Source organism: Acomys russatus, chromosome 5, assembly GCF_903995435.1.
Source record: "Acomys russatus chromosome 5, mAcoRus1.1, whole genome shotgun sequence".
In the NCBI taxonomy this organism is placed as follows: domain Eukaryota; kingdom Metazoa; phylum Chordata; class Mammalia; order Rodentia; family Muridae; genus Acomys; species Acomys russatus.
The window spans coordinates 24,278,711-24,300,662 of NC_067141.1; the positions used below are offsets into that span (position 1 = coordinate 24,278,711).

Sequence of the window (21,952 nt, forward strand, 5' to 3'; positions counted from 1 at the left end):
TGGAGACAGCTTACTGAGGCTCTGGCCATCGTCCAAAAGAAAGAGACTGAGGGAGGAAAAGAGAAAAATGGCATTTTTCTGAGTCAAGGCTCAGGTGAGCCAACTAACAGAGCCTAGGAACAGCACAGAGAACAGGGATTCTCTGGGAGGAAAAAAAAAAAAAATACATTCTCTCATTGAAAGGATAATTATTCCTCCCAACTCTTTACCATGGCAGTGAGCTTTCCTGAGAGGTGTTACTCTGGCCAGGTGATTGGCTAGGTGGTTCTTCTGGATAAACTATTAGGGGAGGAACAATAGTGTACCTCTACCTGGAGGAAGATTCCATAGTTTATGACCTCCCTTTAAGGAGCCCCCACCCCCCGCCAGTGCCACTCTAAGAATTATATTTTCAGGATCCCCTCGTTTTGTCTCTGATTCTGCTTCCTGGCTTGGTTGCTCCCACTTTGTCTCTACCCTGTGGGATAAACTCCCTTCCTTTCTCTCCAGCCCCACCCCACCTTTTCAGTTGTGACTGGTTGCTGCCTGGCCTGCCTCCCTCCTCCTGATTAGCTTTCTAGTTTGAGTAGTCTCCCTCCTCTCTCTGTGCTACTGGGGGGCACTGCAGCTTGCCAAAGCCTCGGGGGTTCCCCAAGTTCCAGTTCCTGGCAGCTGGAAACATGTGACAGTTTGGGAGTGCCCCACCTTGGATGCAGGAGTGCCATTACCTTTAGAACAGCAAGGGAGAGCAGCATGTAAGTGCCTCGTGAGTGTATCTTGTCTGACTCAGGGCAGTCTCTCCTCTTCACTTTATTGCTTTTACACTGACTATTGTGGCCCGAGTCTTGACTGTCTACTTTGTGATAGCTCTGCCCAAGAGAGCGGCTAAGGAGGAAAATTAACTCATCCTCAAGGAGCACATGAGCCCCTGGTGGGTCTGAGCAGTACCTCCCAGTTCGGTCTCACCTCGGCAATAGCTGAGGCTTCGCCACAGCATCAGATGGCTGCAGTTAGGCTTCTGCAGCTTGAAGTGTTATAATTGGAAAAGGGAATCTACAGCCACGGTCTCCTTGATCAAATTCTCCGAAGCATAAGCTTGGCCCTTGGACTTCAGCATCACGGTGTTAGCCTGCCTTTCTAGGTCAAGGTCACCAGCTCCCTTTAAAGCCCTCATCTTAAGCTTCATGTGTTGCCTCAGCCGTGCTCTGGCACCAACTGCCATGAGTCTCAGCATGATTGATGGGTTTTTGCTCAAAACAAAAACCATTTTTGTTTGGATAGTGGCATTTGTGGCCCAATCACAGCATGGGTTGACCTTGCATTGCTGTTTCTCAGAGCAGGTGCAGATTGCAGCCAGCCAGCCGACCCAGTCAAAATCTTCCTCAGCGTGCCTTGCCTCAAGCTTCCACCAAGCCTGTGTTCAACACGGGTCATTCAAATGCATTGCGAGAGCAGGGGAGATGGCTCAGTTGGTAAAATGCTTACCTTGCAAGTTCAAGGATCTGAGTTCAATCCCTGTCACCCACGTTAAAACCCCAGGCATAGGGCTACATGGTTGTAACCCCAGCTCTTAGAAGACAATGACAGGTAGGTCCCTGGGGGCTCATTGGCCAGGCAGCACCGCCTAATCAGTGAGTTCCAGGCTAGTGACAGGGATTGGTGTTTTAAAACAATCAAGGTGAGTGAGACCTCAGAAATGCACCCAATATTGCCCTCTGGCCTCTACACACATACACACACATGTACCAGCACCTGCACGCAAATGTCCCTGCACACACATGAGCACACACAGCATCATGAAGAAATCAGTGATGGTGTGGCTAGTCAGTGCAGAGTGGTTTTCAGTGGGAAATGCAATTTCTTGTCCAGAGTATCTTAGAGCACACTGGGAGTGCCCTGTCCATAGTGTGACCTATGCCAGGGACCATGTTTCCCACTCTGACGGTGGCCCCAGCTACCTTAGGGACCCCTTCCATGAATGCTTGTCCTCGAGTTCTTTAGGTTTCTTCCTGGCTCCTTGGGGGGTGGGGGTGAGTGGGTCATTTAAGTCTCACTTGGGGTTAACAGGGCGTGAGGAGGTGGGGGCCATAGAGTATGTGCTCAGTTCCAGCCTGGACTTGTTGAATTTCCCACCCAGGCTGCCCGCTGTAATGAGACTTCATGCAGCGTAGTATGTATTATTCTTCCGTGCTTTGTCTAGATGCTCCCTCGCCTTCACTGCAGTCTCATGGGGCAAGTCCTTACAGTTGTCTTAGGCCCCAGAGAGACATGGGCATACTGTAGCTGGCTTTGTCCACAGTGCTGCTGTGACTCAGAACACTCGTGTACAGCAAACTAGGGGCAGCTGTCTTTCTGCAGTGGTGGGCACATGCCCCCCAGCGCTGTCTTGTTCATCCCACTGGTGTTCACAAGGGCTGGCAGTCAGTGCCAACTTGCCCTTCAGCCCTCACTGTGGGCATGTAGTCCTCTGTGGGTTATAGATGTTTGCTCTTGGCCATCCAGTTGTGTCTGGTATAGGACAGGTGTGACCTCCCCTGTTCTTATGTTGGAGCCCTGACTCCAGAACCTCAGAATGTGACTCATCCCCCCCCCCTTATCTCCTTTCATCTTCCCTCATCCCCAAGCAACTCAGCTGGAGTTGGGAGCATTAGGATCAGCTGAACGCTGGGGTGTCTCTGAGATAGAGAGGGGAGTGGGGCTGTGTCCTGGCAGATGCTGTTGGTGACTTGAGGAGGAAGGGCAGCTGTCTGTCTTGTAGAAGAGAAACATGTGGAGACCATGTAGGTCATAGGTAAGCCCAGGGTGACAGAAGAAACAGGAGGGAGGTAGGGCAGGGTGGGGAATCCCATGTCAAATAGTTTATCCTAGTCCTGTTGTTGATGACAAGTGAGGTCTGAGGATGGGCTGGGGACAGGGGTTGGAGTGATGTAAATGCAGGGCACACTGGTTGGAAGCTCATGTGAGACTCGGGGTCCATCAACGATGGTAGATCTAGGGCTGTTACAGTTTAAGTGGGAAGCACCCTCCTCATGAATTGAACACCAGGTCCTAGTTAGCCATGCTGATATGGGACCCCCCCCCCCCAGGGAGTAGGGCTTAGCTGAAGAAAGTGGGACACTTGGAAGGTGGGCCTTGAGGTTCACAGCCTGGATCCACCTACTTCCTGTCTAGTCTCAGCTTCCCAATCTGCGCCCACCCGAGGAAGCACTTACCCTCTCAGCCACAAGCCATTCTTGCTACCGTGCCTTCTGTACTATGGTGGATCATTTCCCCTTAAACTATGACTCCCCACTTCAGTTGCTTTTGTGGAGTAGTCTGTCACAAAGGTGAAGATAGTAACCACCACTTTGGGCTATGCATTTGGGGGCTGCCTCTGTCCAGTCCTTCTGCGGTGACACGGTCTAGGTACATTGCTTTCCCCGTCAGCACATGTGCCACTGCCCGATGGAATCACCATCCCACCTGTGCTAGAGCAGGGGGGCTCCTTCCAAGTGTTTTTAGTTCTGTGAATTTGTGTTGACGGAGACATCGTCTTTTCATTGGTTTTGTTGTCCTTCTGAAAGCTCTCCTCTGTGCCTGCATCCTGAAGTCCTGTGCCCAGCTCAGGGACCCAGCCTAGAAGGCTCCCATCTGTGTTCCTGTGTTTGCCAGACATACCCAGTGTAGGTGGCAGCCACACACAGTGCCAGCTGCACCCCCAGCACCACTATACAGATTTCTGTTGCTTTGTTTATGTTTTGAAAAAGATGACTGCTCTTTCAAACTTTATCCCTCTTTACGAGGACTGAAGTGTGTCCTGTAGGGGCTTTAAACATCCAACATTGGACAAGCTTACTAGAAACTGGAAAGTCTGAGCAGAAAGGAAGGTTTCCTTGACATAGGCATGCCCTGAACATGAACATGTCTCCTTGGGTGGCATAATGGTTATTGGCACCTTTCTGTTTTGCTTGCTCTGCAGTTGGTGTAAGCAGATATGGAGGAGTGTAATGTGTGTCAGCTCCCGATGGAAGGGTCTTGGTCGCTGGGTTGAGATTAAAGCCCTGAACACTGGTCTAACAGCTACAACCCCAGCCAGGGAAGCTGACACCTCCCAATTCTCCGCATGAGTGAATGTTCCTGTTGGTCCCTCTCAGGTGTCACTAGCTGAGTTCAGGGTGACCTTCAGACCTTCCTGGGTTGGTTACAGGACCTACCGGGACCAGTTATTCCTTCCAGTGAGGAGTCATTTGGGCCCCCTTCCATCCGCCCAGGGCTAGGTGAGAACCTCTGTGATCTTGACACAACAAAAGCACGATAAGAGATATGGCCTCCTGAGGCTGCTGGCAACCCCACCACTCCCAGTTCAGGAATCATTGCAGGATTTGGGTTACAATACGCACATGGGACGCCCCAACTCAGGTTCCCTCACACAGCCACACCTCAGCGCATTCCACCAGGCCCTCCCCACAGCTGACAAGAACCTGCCAACTGGCAAGTGCCTAGAGGAGCCCAGGGCTGTATGCCACCTCCCAGAGGACTTGTATGCCATTGTAGGCTACACAAAGACTGGCATTCACTGCCATTTGGTGGGCAGAGCGGTGATGCCTAGTCTGCACCTCCCTAGCGCAAGAACCAACCCCAAGAAACAAAGCGGCAGCTTTGAAAAGCACCAGAGGCATCACGTGGAGACCCTTCTGGAAAGAGCCGGAGTTCAGAGGTCAGGAAGGCCTGGGTCTGCCACCGACCTGCTAGGTAGACCTACTAAGCTGCCACCGTGTTGATCCCTTGCTCAAAGTTTGGGCCTCACTCCACCCACATGGTGGCCAGAAAGATACATGTGGCCATAAGCAGCATAGCCCCCAAGGAGACAGTGACTTATTTAGAAATGGAGTTTTTGCAGATGTGGTCAAGTAAGATGAGACTGTACTGGAGAAGGGAGCGCTGACCCAACACTGTGACATTGCAGAGTGGTACATGGGGATGTCACTGGAGGCTTCAGGAAGATTATCTGGGTGATGTTCCTATAGGGGAAAAACAAACAAACAAACAAACAAATAAAGTGCTGAAAGTCTCCAATACAGCTCTAGAACTAGAGAGTGGGACAGAGGCTCCTCAGGGTATCCTGAGGAGTCCCTGCTGCCACCGGTCTTGGACTTCTGAACTCAGGTATGAAGCAGCACATCTGGGGTCAGTCATAGCATCCTCATGAAGTTACGAACACGTAAATTACCTGCCCCTGGCCTTTAATCTTGATTGTCAACTTAACTGAATTTGGAAATCACCACGGAGACACACATCAGGGCACGTCAATTAGAGTGTTTCTAGACAGGCCTAACAGGTGATGGTAGTGATGGTGATGGTATCTATGATCTTGATGGTAACGGTGGCGGGGCTAGTGATGATGAGGGTGATGGTGGTGATAGTGGTGATGTTGGTGATGGTGATGACAGCACCTGTCAATATCATCAATATCACGGATCCTAGCATGTCAGAACTGTGCTATGTCTATTCCACACTCACCACAGCCATAAGTGGGTAATATCATTGTTACATTAATAATGTTTTCATTCTCGTTTCTCTGGCCAAGGAAGCTGAACCTCAGATACCTAAGCAAGTGCCCCTGATCAAATAGTTTCTTGTGATTGCCAGCTCTCACCCTTCAAGTACACACAGTTGGATTTTGTTTTTTTCCATTTTCATTTATGTGTAGGTGGCGTGCATATATGTGTGCATATTTGCATCTGTATGGACACATGAGTGAGTAGGGTGATGTCTAGAATAGTCCTTCATTGCTCATTCTCCTTATTCACTGAAGCAGGATCTAAGGTCCTATCAGTCAAACCCATATGGCTAGTGCCACCAGCTTACTCTGCCGCGTGAGCTGTCCCTGCCTTCTGGGCCGGAATTATGGCTGTGCACCACACCCACCTGACATTTATATGCATTCTAGGGATTTGAACTCTGGTCCTTGCACTTGCACAGCAAGCACTTTAACCACAGAGCCATCCCACCAGCTGGATAGTGCGTGTGGCTCTGGTTTTCTGTTCAGGGACTGTGTTGGTGTGAAGTCTCTTGTCCCTCAGGCCTCCCATGGTGAATGCCTGAGACAAGGTGTCAGAGTTGCCTGAGAGAGAACAAGCCATGTGCACCTCAGGTGGCACTGTCAACCATTGGACCAGAGGCTCCATGGAGGTGGATTGAGACTTGTGCACAGGACTTATTTTATCTGCATCAGGGTGGAGTATGACTTTGACACCTGTGTACGCTGGATCTATTAGGTGTTAAAAAAAAAAAAACAAGTAGGAAATCATGCAGTGTGTCCCAGCACAGCTGTGAATGCCTCAAACAAAAGTGAAAAAAAAAAAATATTTTCTAATACAATCACACAAAGTTCTCAAATGTGAACTTGGTAGATTTCAATTTTGTGTTCCAATATGAAATGCATTTGGGGAGGATGTGTGGAATTTTTAAAACGTGTCGTCATTACATATGAGAAAACCTGAGTGTCCATAGGTCTGGGGGCTCAGAAGAGGCCCTGTGACCCCCAGTTATCATGTGCATATGATAATCTTGATGTCCGTGCTAGGCTGGCTGGTCGGGGACTCTCGGGCATTAACCTGTCTCTACCTCCCCAGTGCTGGGATCTTTGTGAGAATTCTGGAATTCAAGCTTAGGCCCTGTGCTCAGACGGCAGGCACTTCGTTGATTCCCAGCCCTGTTTTTGCTTTGCCTCTGTCTGAGAGGCAAAGGTAAACTTTACTTTGCAGTCAGCAAGCCACAGCTCTTGCCTCCTGTGTTCTGAACAAGCAGCAGTGGGGCAGAGGGCGCAGAGGGCAGGGAAGGAACAGGACACCTTTGATCCTGTGCCCAGGTGGATGATGCTCTGATGACCCTTGGCATCCCTGACTCGTGTTTCTGGTCTCTCTGCAGAAGTGTATTCGATTTAACCCAGATGCCACCGTGTGGGTGGCCAAACAGCGGATCCTGTGCACACTGAACCAAGGCCTGAAGGATGTACTCAACTACGGGCTCTTCCAGCCGGCCAGCAACGGGCGGGATGGCAAGTTCCTGGATGAAGAACGGCTGCTGCGGGAATACCCGCAGCCCACAGGCCAGGGTGTGCCTTCCTTGGAGGTAACTGGCAACGAGTGACTGTGTGAGGGCTGGTGCTGTGCATGCCTGGTGCAGCCCTTTTTTTTTTTTTTTTTTTTTCGAGACCGGGTTTCTCTGTGTAGTCTTGGCTGTCCTGGACTCACTGTGTAGACCAGGCTGGCCTCGAACTCACAGCAATCCACCTGCCTCTGCCTCTCGAGTGCTGGGACTAAAGGCGTGTGCCACCACGCCCGGCCAGGTGCAGCATTTTAACCAGGCTCCTGCTTGGTTTGGATTAGAAAATTACTCAACCTACAGTTAAAGCCTGGCTCCTTTGGACCTCCCCTGTTATGTATGTGTGTGTGACAGGTCCTTCTTGGTGACTTTGAGAATGTGGGCCAGTGGCATGATTAGCTGAAGACAAAAGTGGGAGCTGAGCTTATGGCAGCATCTGGATGTGGACAGCGTCAGGCAGGATGCAGGGTGCAGCATTGCAGTCCAGCAGCAGGCATGGTATTCCTCCAGCTTGGCTCGGCTCTCTCCAATTCCATCTAGAAGTTGCACGGGCTGACCATAGGAGCCACATGCTCTCGAGCAGTCCTGGCCACCCAGTTCTTCATGACTGACTTGTTTTGACACCTGAAAATCAAGAGTTCCCATCTGAGCCATTGGTGCACCTTGCCTCCTGTGGAGGCATCCTTTGTGGGGCAGAGGGAGAGCAGGGCACAGATGCCTCCTTTGGATAGTACAGGGGTGGCGCTGGCACTTGGAGAGATGGCTCAGTGGTTAAGAGCAGCTGTTGCTCTTCCAGAGGACCCAAGTTCAGATTCCAGCATCTAAACACACGTGCACACATGTGTGTGCATGCACCGACACATGTGCACGCACACACACACACACACACACACACACACACATACACACACACAGAGATTGCTCTCTGTATTAGAGCAGCTATTGCTCTTCTAGAGGACCCAAGTTGAGATTACAGCATCTAAACACACGTATACACACATGCGCGTGCACACATGCACACACACACACACACACATACACACAGATTGCTCTCTGTATTAGAGCATTTGTTGCTCTTGCAGAGGACCTGGTTTGATTCTCAACACTCACTTGGTAGCTTCCAACCATCTTTAACTCCAGTTTCAGGGGATCTAATGCCCTTTTCTGGCCTCTGGTACACAGAGGTGCGCATGCAGGCAAAACACCAGTAGACACAAAATAATAATATTATTAAAAATTACATTTTCTTACTTTTATTTTATGTACTTACTTTTATTTTATGTATGAGTGTTTTATCTACATATATGTATATGCATGTGGGTGCTGGGAACTGTACCCAGGTCCTCTGGATGAATAGCCAAATGTTCCTCACCACTGAGCCATCTCCCCAGCTTCCTAAAAAAAAAATTACCTTAAAAAAAAGGAAAATAATACAAGGTCAGATTTCAGTTTGGGCGCTAGCTTATGCCCCACCTGGAATGTGTTTGTGTTTTTGAGCACCTGTATCACCCTTTATATGACAATCTCAGAGGAGGTCAGGAAGGAGGCACAAAGTGGCCTGAGTTCAGGAAGGTCATTTCGCTCTGGGACTCTTGGGTGGTGTTGTCCTTGTGAGAAAGATAAGGAAACTGAGGCTGAGGTGGGGCAAGGACTAGTTCAGAGTCACTCAGCAGATAGAGGGCCTCGTGTTTCCTCTCAAAATCTCAGCCTTGCCTGTGCTCAGCGTTCTTCAGGAACCTTCTGCATAGTCTCTTTAACCTTAGCCACGCAAAGGTCTGGGTGTCCGGGAGGAAGGGGCGTGATAAAGCTGACCATTGGGACACCGCTTGCCTGGGAGTGTTGTCACCAACTCCCAGTCCACTTCTCCTCTCTGCAATGAAATTTCCAACCCCAAGTAGGCAGCACTGTCCTGAGGGGCCAGTTGGAGCTCCTGAGCCTTGGACAGGACCCAGTGGGAGCCCCTGAGTTTGGGCAGGGGCCAGTGGGACCCCCTGAGCCTTGGACAGGGCCCAGTGGGAGCCTCTGAGCCTTGGGCAGAGGTGTGCATGGGATTGCTCATGTAGTTCTGACAGAGGTGAATGACAGGGAAGAAAAATGTAACATCCAAGGTGCACCGCTCCCAATAAGCGAAGGGCAGGTGGATTCCCACAGACTGAGCCAGCAGGCTGAGGCCATGAACTGAGTACTGTGTCAGACCATCTCTCCCGTTGTACCCACTGAGGACTGGCTTCCACAGCTGAGAGCCTTCCGTGTGCCCTGGTGGTCGCCGGGTGATGGGACTCTTAAGGGGGTGGGTGGGTGGGCTGTGCAGCACAGGCGCCAGTGCCTTGGTTAAGACTAGGGTTCCCTAGCCTTGGCCTGGTCGCTTTCCCTCTGAGCATCCATGTCTAGCATTTAGTCACCTGCAATCTTTTTTCTTGTTTCCATGGCAGTTTCGCTACAAGAAGCGTGTGTACAAGCAGTCCAGCCTGGATGAGAAGCAGCTGGCCAGGCTCCACACGAAGGTATTGGGGGGGGAGGGGCGGGTAATGCTTCCTCCATTCCACCAGGTCACCTCTGATCCTGGGAGTGGTCCCTGCGTGCCCTGTGGGATGGAGGACAGGCTGGGGTATACAGGTAGATTCCTCACCATGCACGCATGCATGCACGCACACACGCACGCACACATGCATGCACACACACACGTTGCCGGAGACCTGGCCAGACAGCAGGCAGCAAGGTGGCCCCAGGAAGCAGCAATGGGAGGGGAGGTCTGAGCTAGCTGGAGGGCTCTGTGCCCGCTGAAGGCACAACCAGTGCCTGTGTCATGCACTCCAGACATGTCACTGAGGCTGGAGCATGGCTGGACCAGGAGGTAGGGATTCTGGGGCAGGTGGGTTGAGCCTGGAGAACATGGGGTGAACACTGCCTCCCCTTAGACACCCTTGAGATGAAATGCCTGGTGCTGACCTGGCTCTACTGCTATGGAGAGTGCACACGGGGCATTCAAAACCTACAGGTTTCTTGTTTATCAAGTGGATGCAGGATTCTCACCGTGGGTTTCTTTCTCTTGTCTTCAGTTAATTAAAAAAAAATTAAGTCAGTTTTTTGACAGTTTCATACTGTATGATGCGTAGTGTATAAATGCATTTTGATTGCTCTATTATCCTTTCTTATCTCCCTCTCGTCTCCACAACCCCCACCCCTACTCCCTACCAATCTCGTTCCACCAGGACCATCTTCCTGACCATTGGGTGGACCATAGGTGTCACCAGTGGATTCACAACTGGAGCCAAGGACCCCCCCCCCGCCCCAGTTTCCTTGAATGTATCAGCAAATAGTTCAGCAGTGAGGGGTAGGCCAGGGCCCCTCTTCCATCCATGCCTGAGTGTGCAGACTCAGTGCAGGGGTCCACAGCTACTGAATTCAAGAATGTGATGTCTGTCTTCCCAGGAGATGGCACTGGGCGGCCCTTCTCCCTGTCTCTCAGCTCTTCCATTCTTTCCTCCTTTTCTTCCACGATGTTCTCTGAGCCTTAGAGGGGATAGTATCAGTGTCTTATTTCAGGCTGAGAGGTGAATGGTTACTTATTCTCGACACCTGAGCAACTGTGAGGCCTGTAAGAACTAGGAGGAGAGGCTTTTCTGATTAAGGCCGAGGGCAGCATGTTTATGGGAATAAACAGATATTTAGTAGGCAACTTGATGCCATGTCAATTTGGTGTTTCCCCCTTAGGGCCTATGACTTTCCCTACTGTGGGTTTTTGACCCAATTTTCAGCACTAGGCTTCAATTCCTACTGCGGAGTGGGCCTCAAAGCCACAGGGAGTAGTTGGTCGCTCCCATAACTATTATGCTACCGTTGCGATATTGCCCAGCAGGTTGGTATCAGGGTTTGTAGGATTTATTTACAGCTGGGCAAGACTGTTGGTGCCTTATCTCACCCTAGATAAGGCTATTTCATAGCCTTTCAGATTTATGAAAGCTTAGCCGCCTAAGAGGAAGTGTCCAGCTCAGGTCTAGCTTAATTTCTCTGTATCATGCAACAAGCTGTGTCATGTCTTCATCTTGTTCTGATGAGCAGCCAAGACAAATGTCAACAGCCTGCATTGTTTTAGGGGCTTCTATGGCCTCTCTGACCAGCATTATTTTATTTTTGTGCCTAAGTTACCCAGAGGTGGCTGTCAGCTGCCCTTGGTTCCCTGCCCTTTGGGATATAGTGCATTTGTCCTTGACACCTTGACATCTCAGCCATGCTCTGGCCAAGTGTGGTCCAGGCTTTTCTTATATAATTTCTGCTTTGACCCAGGAATCCACATGGATATGGATAACCCCAGCATCTGAGCATTTCTGTGGTTATTTTTATTATTGTTGTTGTTATTTAATGTGTAGATGCAAACACTTGTGAATTTAAAGAAAGGTCTGAGTGAGTCAGTAGCCGTAGTTTAAATGACACGCCAGGTTTTGGGCACTTGTTCTAGTCCCAGACTGTAAGCTGTTTGGGTGGGAATCCAGCGGATGGCAGGTGCCTGGAAGGCAGAGGAATGTTGTGTCAAGTGAAAAGCCATAGGTGCTCCTGTCCTGTGGTGTGGAGACAGTGGATTGGGATGAGGGTGGGGCCCAAGAGAGATGCTGGGCTCCTCCTGACTCTGTGGCGGGGCTGCCTGCTGAGGGTGAAAGCTGTCACTTCTCTGATAGAGGAGAGGCAGCCAGGCTCTGTGACTGACCTGTGTGATCACCTTCATCCTGAACTAGGTGTCCTCAGGGCCAGGTGTCACTGCCTCTGCGGTGGGACTTAGCAGTCTCCTCTTTATGGAAGAGAGACCCTCAACTTCAGCTTCCCAACTGGGAATGAGTGGAAGGTCTGAGTGGGTCCTGGAGACTACCCATTGTCACCCTGCCCACAGGTGATCTGCTCTCTCTCCCCATGAGAGCACCTCTTGGTCCCAGTATGGTGGAAGCCACTTCTGCTGCTATCACAGCTTAGAAACCACAGGCCGACTTGAGCTCCCATAGACAGTCAGAGTCTGGATTTCTGGGTGCCCAGGTTATGGCTGTCAGTGGTGGTAGAAGGAGCTCTCTGGTACCTCTTTAGATGGTTATGGACCCCCATACCTCAGGGTTCTACCCTATGTCCCAAGACCCCTAGTGCCATTACATAGAAATCACAGTTTCCTGTGCAAATTCTGGAGAGAAAGACATAGAGGCCTTGGTACGAAGATGGCAAATAGCTAGGGTTCTGAGACATGCATCCAGGCCAGGCCCATGGTGTTGGCTGTGTGTTTATCTCATGCTTGGCCCCATGTGAGCCTGGGTGGTCCTCAGCAGTGATCTGTGCATAGGAGGCCAGTGCCTCCTAGTGGACAATCTTCTGGTCTATAAAGATCCTCCCTCCCTCCCTCCTTCCTTCCTTCCCTCCCTCCTTCCCTTCCTCCTTCCTTCTCTCCCTCCTTCACTCCTTCCCTCCATTCTTTCTTTCTGGCATGAGCTCATATGGTCCAATCTGGCTTTGAAATCACTATGAAGCTAAGGATGACACTGAACCTCTGGTCCTCCTGCCTCTACCTTCCCAGTGTTAGGATTACAGGCGTGCACCAGCATCCCCAGTTCATGCAGTACTGGGCTCAAGCCCAGGGCCTCATTCATGCCAGGCAAATCCTCTGCCCGCAGAGCCCCACTCCCTGCCCCTGTAAATACATTCCTCATACAGACATTTCTGTTTTGTTCGTTTCTTCTCCAGACCAACCTGAAGAAGTTTTTGGACCACACTCAGCATCGCTCGGTGGAGAAGCTGGTTAAGCTGCTGGACAGAGGCCTGGATCCCAATTTCCATGACCTGGAGACTGGTGGTGGGTGTTGGACTCTAATGAGGCAATTATTATTCCCGGGTTCAGGTTACCATGAATCATTCGTCTCTTATGCTGTGCTGGGTTTTACCTCAGCCTTGAAGTGGCTCCTTGTCTTAGTCAGGGTTATTATTGCTGTGATGAAACACCATGGCCAAAGCAACTTGGGGAGGAGAGAGTTTATTCAGCTTAGGCTTATATATGACACCTCATCACCAAAGGAACTGAGGACAGGAACCCAAGCAGGGCAGGACCCTGGAGGCAAGAGCTGATGCAGAGGCCACGGAGGGGTGCTGCTTACTGGTTTGCTCCCCGTGGCTTGCTCAGCCTGCTTTCTTATAGAACCCAGGACCACCAGGCCAGGACATCACCATCCACAATGGGCTGGGCCCAGCCCCGTTAATCAGTAATTAAGAAAATGCCCTACAGACAGATATTATTAAACATTCTCTTGATTGAGGTCCCCTCCATTCAGATAAGTCTAGCTTGTGTCGAGTTAACATAAAATGAGCTGCTACACTCCCCACTCATGTAACTTCTGTCTGAAGACCTGGTTTTGTTTGTTTGTTTGTTTGTTTGTTTTTCTCCTTGCTGTCTGAGCCTGCAGCCCAATGTATGCATGCATACAGTAGGTGCTCCATACATTAAGTGTTAGGAAAATGAGAAAGGGAATGAATGCTATACATGTGTAGGGCTGTTCCCCGCTGACCCCAGGCCTCCTGCAGAGCCCCCAGACTGGATTGCTAACCTGCCAGCACATTGTGTGTGTGTGTGTGTGTGTGTGTGTGTGTGTGTGTGTGTGTGTGTTCTTTTCCTCCACCTGCATGCAGGCTTCCTCACAAACAGGCAGCTGCATGCACATGTCTAGTGCCCCCTGCTGGATGCTGAGTTGCTTAGCTTTGAAATCTCCTTGGGAGAAAGCTGGGGACAGGCCTCTCTGCTCTGCACTGCCAACACCTGGTCTGGCTGTTCTTTGCTGTGTGGTTGACCTAGGATTTGTGGGGGTGTTGCTGAGCCCCCACTAATCGCCAGTAGCTTCCCTAATCAGGACAACCCAAAGTACCTTCCCATGTTTCTAGTGTCTCTTGGGTTTACTGAGTGGCGCTCAGCTGCAGCCCAGGTGAACGCTGTATCTGTGGTATGGCAGAGGGTCAAGGGACTGTCTGCTTGGACCTATTTGGATCTTGGCATGGGAGATATTTGACCTTAGCAGTGGGATCCTTTTTCCTTCCTTCTTTCCCTCTCTCCCTCCCTCTCCCTCCTCCCAGGATGCCTCAAGTCCACTGCTGGCTCCCACATGACTTCTTGTCACACCTCAAAATTACTATGTGCACAAGATATGGAGGTGTCTTATAAAGTGTGGATCTTGTTTGTCATTTGGGGCAGCCTGGCTGACCCCCTCAAGCTGAGGTGGGCCCCACTGGGTACTGATCTAGCTGGCATGACCATGTTTGAGTCTGATGGGGGCTGGGTTGCCTCATTGCTGTTGGGTTTATCTGTGAGCAGCATGAAACTGGGAAGGGGCTCGTTCCTGAGGATGGTGGGGACATCCAAGATATCAGGGGAGATACAGGAGAGATTTCAGGAGCCCTGGTGAGGGAAAGTGGAAGAAGGTCCTGACCAGAGTGAGCAGGCACCAGGTCGAGGTAGAAGCTCTTCACGGGAAAAAAGTGGTGATTTTAGTATTGTGGTGACAGGATGCCTCCTGTGGCCTCAGGGCCCCTGGCCTTTTACTGCCTGGTCCCCACTTTCCCCCACGGCTCTATGTTGATGCTCCTATGCTCCCTTGGGATGGCTCTGGCTTGCTCTGTATAGGTGGGGGCCTTCCTGTCCCATTCAATGACCCATAGCTCCCATACTCTCACTGTGAAAGTGAACTGTAGCCAGGAATGGCATGTGTCCATGACCCTAGCACTCAGAAAGCTGAGAGAGGAAGGTTGTAAGTTCGCTACCAGCCTAGGCCACATAGCAAGGCTGTCTCAAAATAAAAAGTAGAAGGACTGTGGGTGTAGTTCAGCAATAGAGTACTTTTGTGTTCCGTCTCTATCACCAAAAATTGGGGAAAGGCCTGTGGGTTCCCATGGTGGAACTGGAGGAGCCCTCAGTCTTCACAGATGACCTTCAGCCAGGCATGGGCTTTGTCCTCAAGGCCTGTAGCCTGTATTTTCTCCTAAGTGTGAGCCATTGACCTGAGCCATTGCTCAGATCTGGTTCCCTCTCCCAGCCCCATGGTGACTGTTTCTAGAGGATTCTATAAGGGACTCAACCAGGCAGCGTGAGCCTCTCTCACCTTGCCATGGTCACTAGCAGAGGAGGCAGTGTCTGCAATGGGAGTTTTCTTCCCAATGGGAGCCATGGCTCCTTTGCTCCCATCCCCTCTTAAATCAGTGTTTCTGGTCCTGGGGTTTGAAGCACCTGTCATCCCGGGACAGACCCCAGTGGACACTGACTGTATTGAGGTAGAAGTGTGCATGTGGTGGCCTCTTGTAGCCTCACCTGGAGCTGGAACAGAGATGGTAGTAATGGGCAAGGAGCTGGTGCTTTGGGAAATTCCAAGAAATTCTGCCCTCTCATCACTGAGTACAAGGGATCTGGAAGCACAGAGCATGGGGCTCACAAGGGATGACCACTCTGTTTTCTCTGAAATGCTGCTGGCCTTGTACTTGTGGGTCTCATGTTCAGTGAGACCCCCGAGCCAACCAATGAGGGACTGACAAAGAAAAGCAAAAAACATGTTTGTCCTGAACATGTTCAAATGCTTCTCTCTCTCTTGTTATTGTTCTAAGAAGTAGACTGTGAAATCTACTCACTACTTAGTGGAATCTACTGGTCTTAGAACAATCTAAAATTGATTAAAAATCAAGTAGGACATGGCTTTATAGAAAGGGCTTGTGGTGGCCCACACCTTTAATCCCAGCACTTGAGAGGCAGAGGCAGAGGTAGAGGCAGGTGGATCGCTATGTCTGAGGCTAGCCTGGTCTACAAAGCAAGTTCCAGGATAGCAAAGGCTATACAGTGAAACCCTGTCTGGTGGGGGGGAAAGGAAGAAAAGAAGGAAGGCAGACAGGCAGGCAGGCAGGCAGTCTAGGATACTACTGGGCGTCCTAGGGACCCTGGGCCTTGTCCTCCATGGACACTGAGAGACAGCTGTGTATCTGTGGCTATAGTGTGGGCTGTTAGCTGATTAAAAAAGAGCAAGCCCAGGAGAGAAGAGTGGGTAGTCTAAGCCAGTCCTGGTGCAACACTCCTGGTCAAGGGCAGCAGAACCAGCCGGATGGGGCTGCAGAGCACAGTAGACATATAGGTTGGGGCGAGGGCACTGCTATTTTAGAAACTCTTTCCTACTTTACCCACAGAGGACTTGGGATTTATTTTGGCACTTGGCAGGAATCATTATTTGTATCTTTGTTGTTGTTGTTTGCTCTGTCTGTCTGTCTTTGTCTCTGCGTGCGTGCGTCCGTGCATATGTGTGTGTTTCTCTGAAGCTGTCTCTTTGAGACAGGTTCTCTTGCTGTCTCACTGGCCTGGTGCTCCCAAGCTAGGCTAGCTGGCTGATGGGTCTCAGGAATCCGCCTATCTCTGCATCCCTTGCACTGGATGCCACCATATCTGGCTTTTGTGATCTGAACTCAGGTCCCCTGCTTGCACAGCAAACGCTTTAGTAGAGGAGCCATCCCCCGCCGCCAGCCCCCAAGGCTTTGGTTCCAGATGGGTGCTTGCCCCCTCTAGCTCTAGCGGACTTTGCTCCGCATCCGGGAAGCTCCAACCTGGGTCTGGTGACTTTCTGAGTCGCTCCCTGTGCAGCAGACTGGCTGCACATCAAGACGCCTTTGCTCTGTCTGTGGAGAGTCAAATTCGGCTGCCTTCGGAAGACCAAGACATGCCACGAGCCCCAGGGAGGAGCCTCAGCTCTGCATCCCAGAGTTAGCTGTACTGGGGAGCCATAATCAGGGAGGCAGTCATTCTGGGTTGAGTGACATGCAAGTGAGATGGGAATCCTGGTGGGGTGACCTGCCACTTTCAACCACATGGTCCGCCAACAATAGCAGATGCCTGTAGCTTCTGGAAATGTCAAATCTGTTGAATAACACGAAGAGAAAAGTGAAGACTTCTCTCCTAGTGGAGGGGTTCTTGGGTCCCTCTCTGCCATGATGGGACCTTGGGAATCAGATGGATGTCATCTCCAAGCCCTGGAAAGGCGGCCACACTGACAGCCCTAGGAGACTTAGCCCATCCATCATTACTTTTCTTTTACACCGTGGGTTTCTGAGCTTGAGGGGTACTCAGGTGAGAGAAAGGTAGCTGATTAAGGAAACTGGAAACTTGCTGTATGCCCAAAGCCTTCGTGAAAGGCCCAGAATAGGACAGTTCCCCACCAGGCTGATCTTACTGAGACATTTGCTCATCTGGGCTCACCTGTAGGAACTGGTTACTACCAGCCCTTGTCTCCTTTCTGTTGCTGTGATGATCGCAGCGACCAAAAGCAACTTGGGAGAAAAGGGTTTATTTCAGCTTCCAGTTGTAGCTTGTGGCGAAGGGAAGTCAGGGCAGAAATGCAAGGCAGGAACCTTGGGGTAGCAAAGGGAACAGACGCCACAGAGGAGTGCTGCTTACTGTCTTGCTCCCAAAGGGTTGCTCAGCCTGCCTTCTGACAGCGTCCAGGACCACTAGCCCAGGAGTGGCACCTTCCACATCAACAACAGTTAATCAAGAAAATGTACACAGGCTAGTCTGAAAGAGGCATTTTTTCAACTGAGATTCCTGCTTCCTAGGCGATTCTAGCTTATGGCAAGTTGACAAAAATCCCAAAGCAGCACATCAAGAGAGAGGCTCCACGCAGTGGTGCCCCAGGGCTGTCGGTGGAGCTGGGGGTGGCCTCTAAGTCTTTATCATCCCTGAGAGATGCTGTTTCCTCCTACTTGTGACTGTGGTGGACTCCTGAGGAGCCCCATCCAGTTCCCATGTGGTCCAATTAGAAGCTTTGGTGGGCATTTTGCTTCCCCTCACTTGGAGCTCTGTGGCTTGGGGAGTGGAGGGGGCCCTGTCTGGTGACTTCCGGTCTGTAGCCGTCACACAGTGAATCACAGTGCATGATTGATACCCCAGGAATGACTGTGCCTGGAGGGAGTGGGGTTCTGAGTCTTATAGACATGAGTCTGTAGACAACTAGAGGTGTGCAAATGAAGGCGGCCTGCTGCTGGTTCATAAATAGCCCCTTCCAGGAAGTGGGGGTGCATCTGGTTGGTCCTTGGAGTTCTAATAAAGAGGCCCGTTGTTAGGCGGGAGCTTGGATATGGTACCTAGTTATTTTGCAATCCTTCTTTATGCACCTGCTCCTGAGGGAGCATGGGAAGCTCACAAAGTACACAAGCTAGAAGATAAGGAAGGTGGACCAGGGGAGGCAGCCTGGGAAGGAAATGAGCCTGAGCTTGGGTCTAGGGTCCATAGAGAACCAGTTCCAGGCTCACGGAAAAATCCCACTGTGTCTTAGACACAGAGCATGCAGACAGAGCCTGTGTCTGGCCCAACTGCTGCCCAAACAGCAAACAACTGTGGTAGCATATGCCTGCAATCCCAACACTCAGGAGGTGGAGGCAAGAGGGTCTGGAGCTCAAGGCCATCCTCAGCTACATATCAAGTTGGTAACTAGCCTGGGATACATGAGACCACGTCTCAAATTAATCAAACAACACTAAGTGGGTCCGCATATGCCCCCACCCCAGCCTCCCCTGCTACAGCACTGATGTGATGTGTTTGTCATAACTGAGGCCTGGGGTTCAAAGTAGGGCCACTCTTGGTGGGGAGTGGTCACAGATTCGGTGGGGGTTGCCAGGTGTGTGACTCCTGTATCAGGCTTCATCTGGGACCCCCATCACTGTCTAAACACTCCATGTGCTTGCCTGTCACCTTCTCCTTTCCTAGAATGTTAGTGTGGGAACCAGGCACTGTGTGTCAGACTGGCTTCATTCACTTGTTCCCAAAGTTCATCCATGTCTGTTTATATCTCTTTATTGTATTTATTTAATTGTGTGTTCGGGGAAGTGTGTGCACCATGCACATAGGTGGAGGTCAGAGGACAGCCCTGTGGAGTCATTTCTCACCTTCCACTGTTAAGTGGGTTCCGGGGCTTGAACTCAGATTGCTAGGTTTTTCTCTGCAAGCACCTTTAGCTACTGAGCCATCTCATTGGCCCAACTCCATTCGTCATAGTCCTGAGGAACAATTCTTCCCATTCAGTACGAATTTTAAAAATCTATTTACTTAGGATCGAGAGAAGATTCTATGTAATTTTAATAATTATGAATGTATGTTTTCCTCTTTTATTTTATTCTTTTGTTTTTTGGATTTGTTTGTTTTTTGAGACAAAGTCTCACTCAAATAGTTCAGGCTAACCTTAGACTCAAAGCAGTCCTCTTGCCTCAGACTCTCAGAGTGCTTAGGAACAGGCGTATTCCACCATACCCAGCTTGGGCATATATTTTCAACTTAACTTGTGGAAACCCCTAGAACACGAACGTGGCTGCATGGGATGTGTGTGTGTGTGTGTTTTTAAATAATTATAATTATTTCATGTGTATGGCTGTTTTGCCTGCATGAATGTCTGTATACCACATGTGTGCAGGGCCAATGGAGGCTAAAAGAGGGCACCAGATCTCCTGGAACGGGCATTACAGACAGTTGAGAGTCCTCATGCATGTCTTAAGGTTTTTATTGCTGTGATGAAACAGCATTACCAAAGCGAGTTGGGGGAAACAGGTTTTATCTGGCTCACACTTCCACATCACTGTTCATCACCAAAGAAAGTCAGGACAGGAACTCAGGCAGGGCAGGAACCTGGAGGCAGGAGCTGATGCAGAGGCCATGGAGGGATGCTGCTTGCTGGATTGCTCCCAGTGACTTTTTCAGCCTGCTTTCTTATAGAACCCAGGACCCCTAGCCCAGGGATGGCAATCATTCACAGTGGGATGGGACTTGCCATGTCAATCAGTTTCTTGTCAATTGAGAAAATGCCCTACAGCATAATCTTCTGAAGGCATTTTCTTAATGGAGACTCCCTCCTCTCAAATGACTTCAGCTTGTACCAAGTTGATATAAAGCTACCAAACACAAAGTGGTTGCTGGGAATTGAACCCAGGTTCTCTAGAAGGGCAGTCAGCACTCTTAGCTGCTGAGGCATCTCTGTAGCCCCATTGTGCTTCATTCTGTAAAACTGCGCTGACTGCCCTTCAAGATGCTCTAGGTGGCTGCATCCTGACTCATTTGTGCTGGGGGAGCTGGGCTGTCTGTTCTCTGTGGGTTAGGGGTTCAGTGTTTTGTGTGTAGCTGTTCTCAGTGCCTGCAGCATGACCCCTGCCAAGTCCCCCTTGAGGCGTGAGTGTATCTCCTAGGCCCTGTCACACAGCGCATCTTTCATGTATAACTCACCACCTGTCCGTTCTCTTTCTTCAGGTTTCTGTGAAGGTGTCTAACCTACTTTGGGACTAGTTTACTGAGTCTGCAAGTTCTTTGTGCATATTGGATATTAGCAGCTCATACATTTGTGTTTGTTTTGGAAATATTTTTCTCTGAGTCTGTGAGGAATAGTGGTTTTACGTTAAGTCCTTCACCCTAAGTAAGAGCCTTGAGTGTTTTTTTTTTTTTTAACTTTAAATTTTTTATTTATGTGTATGGTGTGTGTGTGTGTGTGTGTGTGTGTGTGTGTGTGTGTGTGTGTTTGCCCATAGAGGTCAGTAGAGGACCTAGAAGCCCATGAAGCTGAAATTACAGGCAATTGTGCACTATCTGAAATGGGTGCCGGGAGCCAGATTCAGGTCTTTTGCACGAGCAGCCTGTGCTCTTAATTGCAGAGCCATCTCTCCAGCCCTAAGCTGTTTGATGTTGCTTTTGTTTATTTGTTTTGTTGTTCATTTTTTAATAAACCTTTCTTAGGTTCTGCAAACTAACATCTGACGTCACTGTGGCATAGCCACATACATGGGAGTGTTACAGAGCCCGTGCATTATTCTGATTTCCTCAGATTCCCCAGATGTTCTCTTCCTGTCTGAGGACTTCAGAGGGCCCGTGTCATCTTTACTCGTCACGTCTCTGTAGGCAGCATGGCTTTGAATGGTAGCTTGGGTTTGTTTTCTTGGTGACGATCCTGGCAGCTTTGAGAAGCAGTATTTATTCAGATGCCCCTCCAGTGCACTCTTGTAAACATGAGTTAGCATGGGGCTGGGGAAGAAGCTGACGGAGGTAAAACACCCCTCTCACTATGTATGGAAGGCTCCTCCAAACTGAGTGTTATGATGCTGACCGAGACCTCCCCTAGCATGGCCCTGTCTGCAGCCTTTCTTCCTGAGAGTCACCTGTGGAGCCCATCCCATACAGTTGTCACAGCCCACTGTTAAGGAGTTGGGAGTTATGTTCTGCCTCCTGGGGGTGCACAGTAGAGACTCATGTCTATCTGTGAGATTGTCCCCTTTGCTGCCACTTACTGGTTATTCAGTCTCTGTGTGGGTGTTACTGTATGCAGGTGTCCCTCCACATCTGTGAGGGATGGACTCTGGGACCCCTCCGGTCTGAGCTCTGGGATGCTCAAGTCACACAGAACCCCTGTACCTCCTCCCCGGCAGCCTGCGTCATCTCTAGCTTGCTTATAAAGCCTGATTCATGGACGCTGTGAAAATCACTCTGACAATGTGTAATTTTGTGCTTCTATTTTATTGTTAGTGTCAATCTGTGCATTGCTTTAACTTTCCATGGGAAGACGTGAGTGAATTTCTGTTTACATTGGATAAACCAGAACAAAGAAACAACCCCAAGACCAGCCCAGACCAATAGCTCAATCAGGTTTAATTACAGGAGCACAGTGAGGGGGCACTTCACACAGGAGCCTGGCTGAGGGGTCTCTCACAGGAACCTTGGTGAAGGGGTTACTTGTGGGTGTGGTGGTGACCATAAGACAGCTGCATCACTGCAAAGTCCCACCCCAACATGGATAATGTCCCCATATCCGCATAGATAAAGCCCTTCCCCCCCCACCCCCATCTCCATTAACCTTCAGTTTGTATCCTCTAGCAC

General features: G+C 50.2%; 1 protein-coding gene across 5 annotated transcripts in view; it reads left to right on the forward strand.

Moving 5' to 3' along the window:
- Positions 1 to 21,952, forward strand: part of Shank2 (SH3 and multiple ankyrin repeat domains 2) — a 433,328-nt gene that overhangs the window by 40,267 nt on the left and 371,109 nt on the right. For all 5 annotated transcript variants that reach the window (XM_051145729.1, XM_051145730.1, XM_051145731.1 and 2 more), the window contains exons 3-5: positions 6,889 to 7,092; positions 9,498 to 9,569; positions 12,784 to 12,892. In XM_051145729.1, the coding sequence (XP_051001686.1) occupies positions 6,889 to 7,092; positions 9,498 to 9,569; positions 12,784 to 12,892 (385 nt within the window). The remainder of the gene's footprint in view (positions 1 to 6,888; positions 7,093 to 9,497; positions 9,570 to 12,783; positions 12,893 to 21,952) is intronic.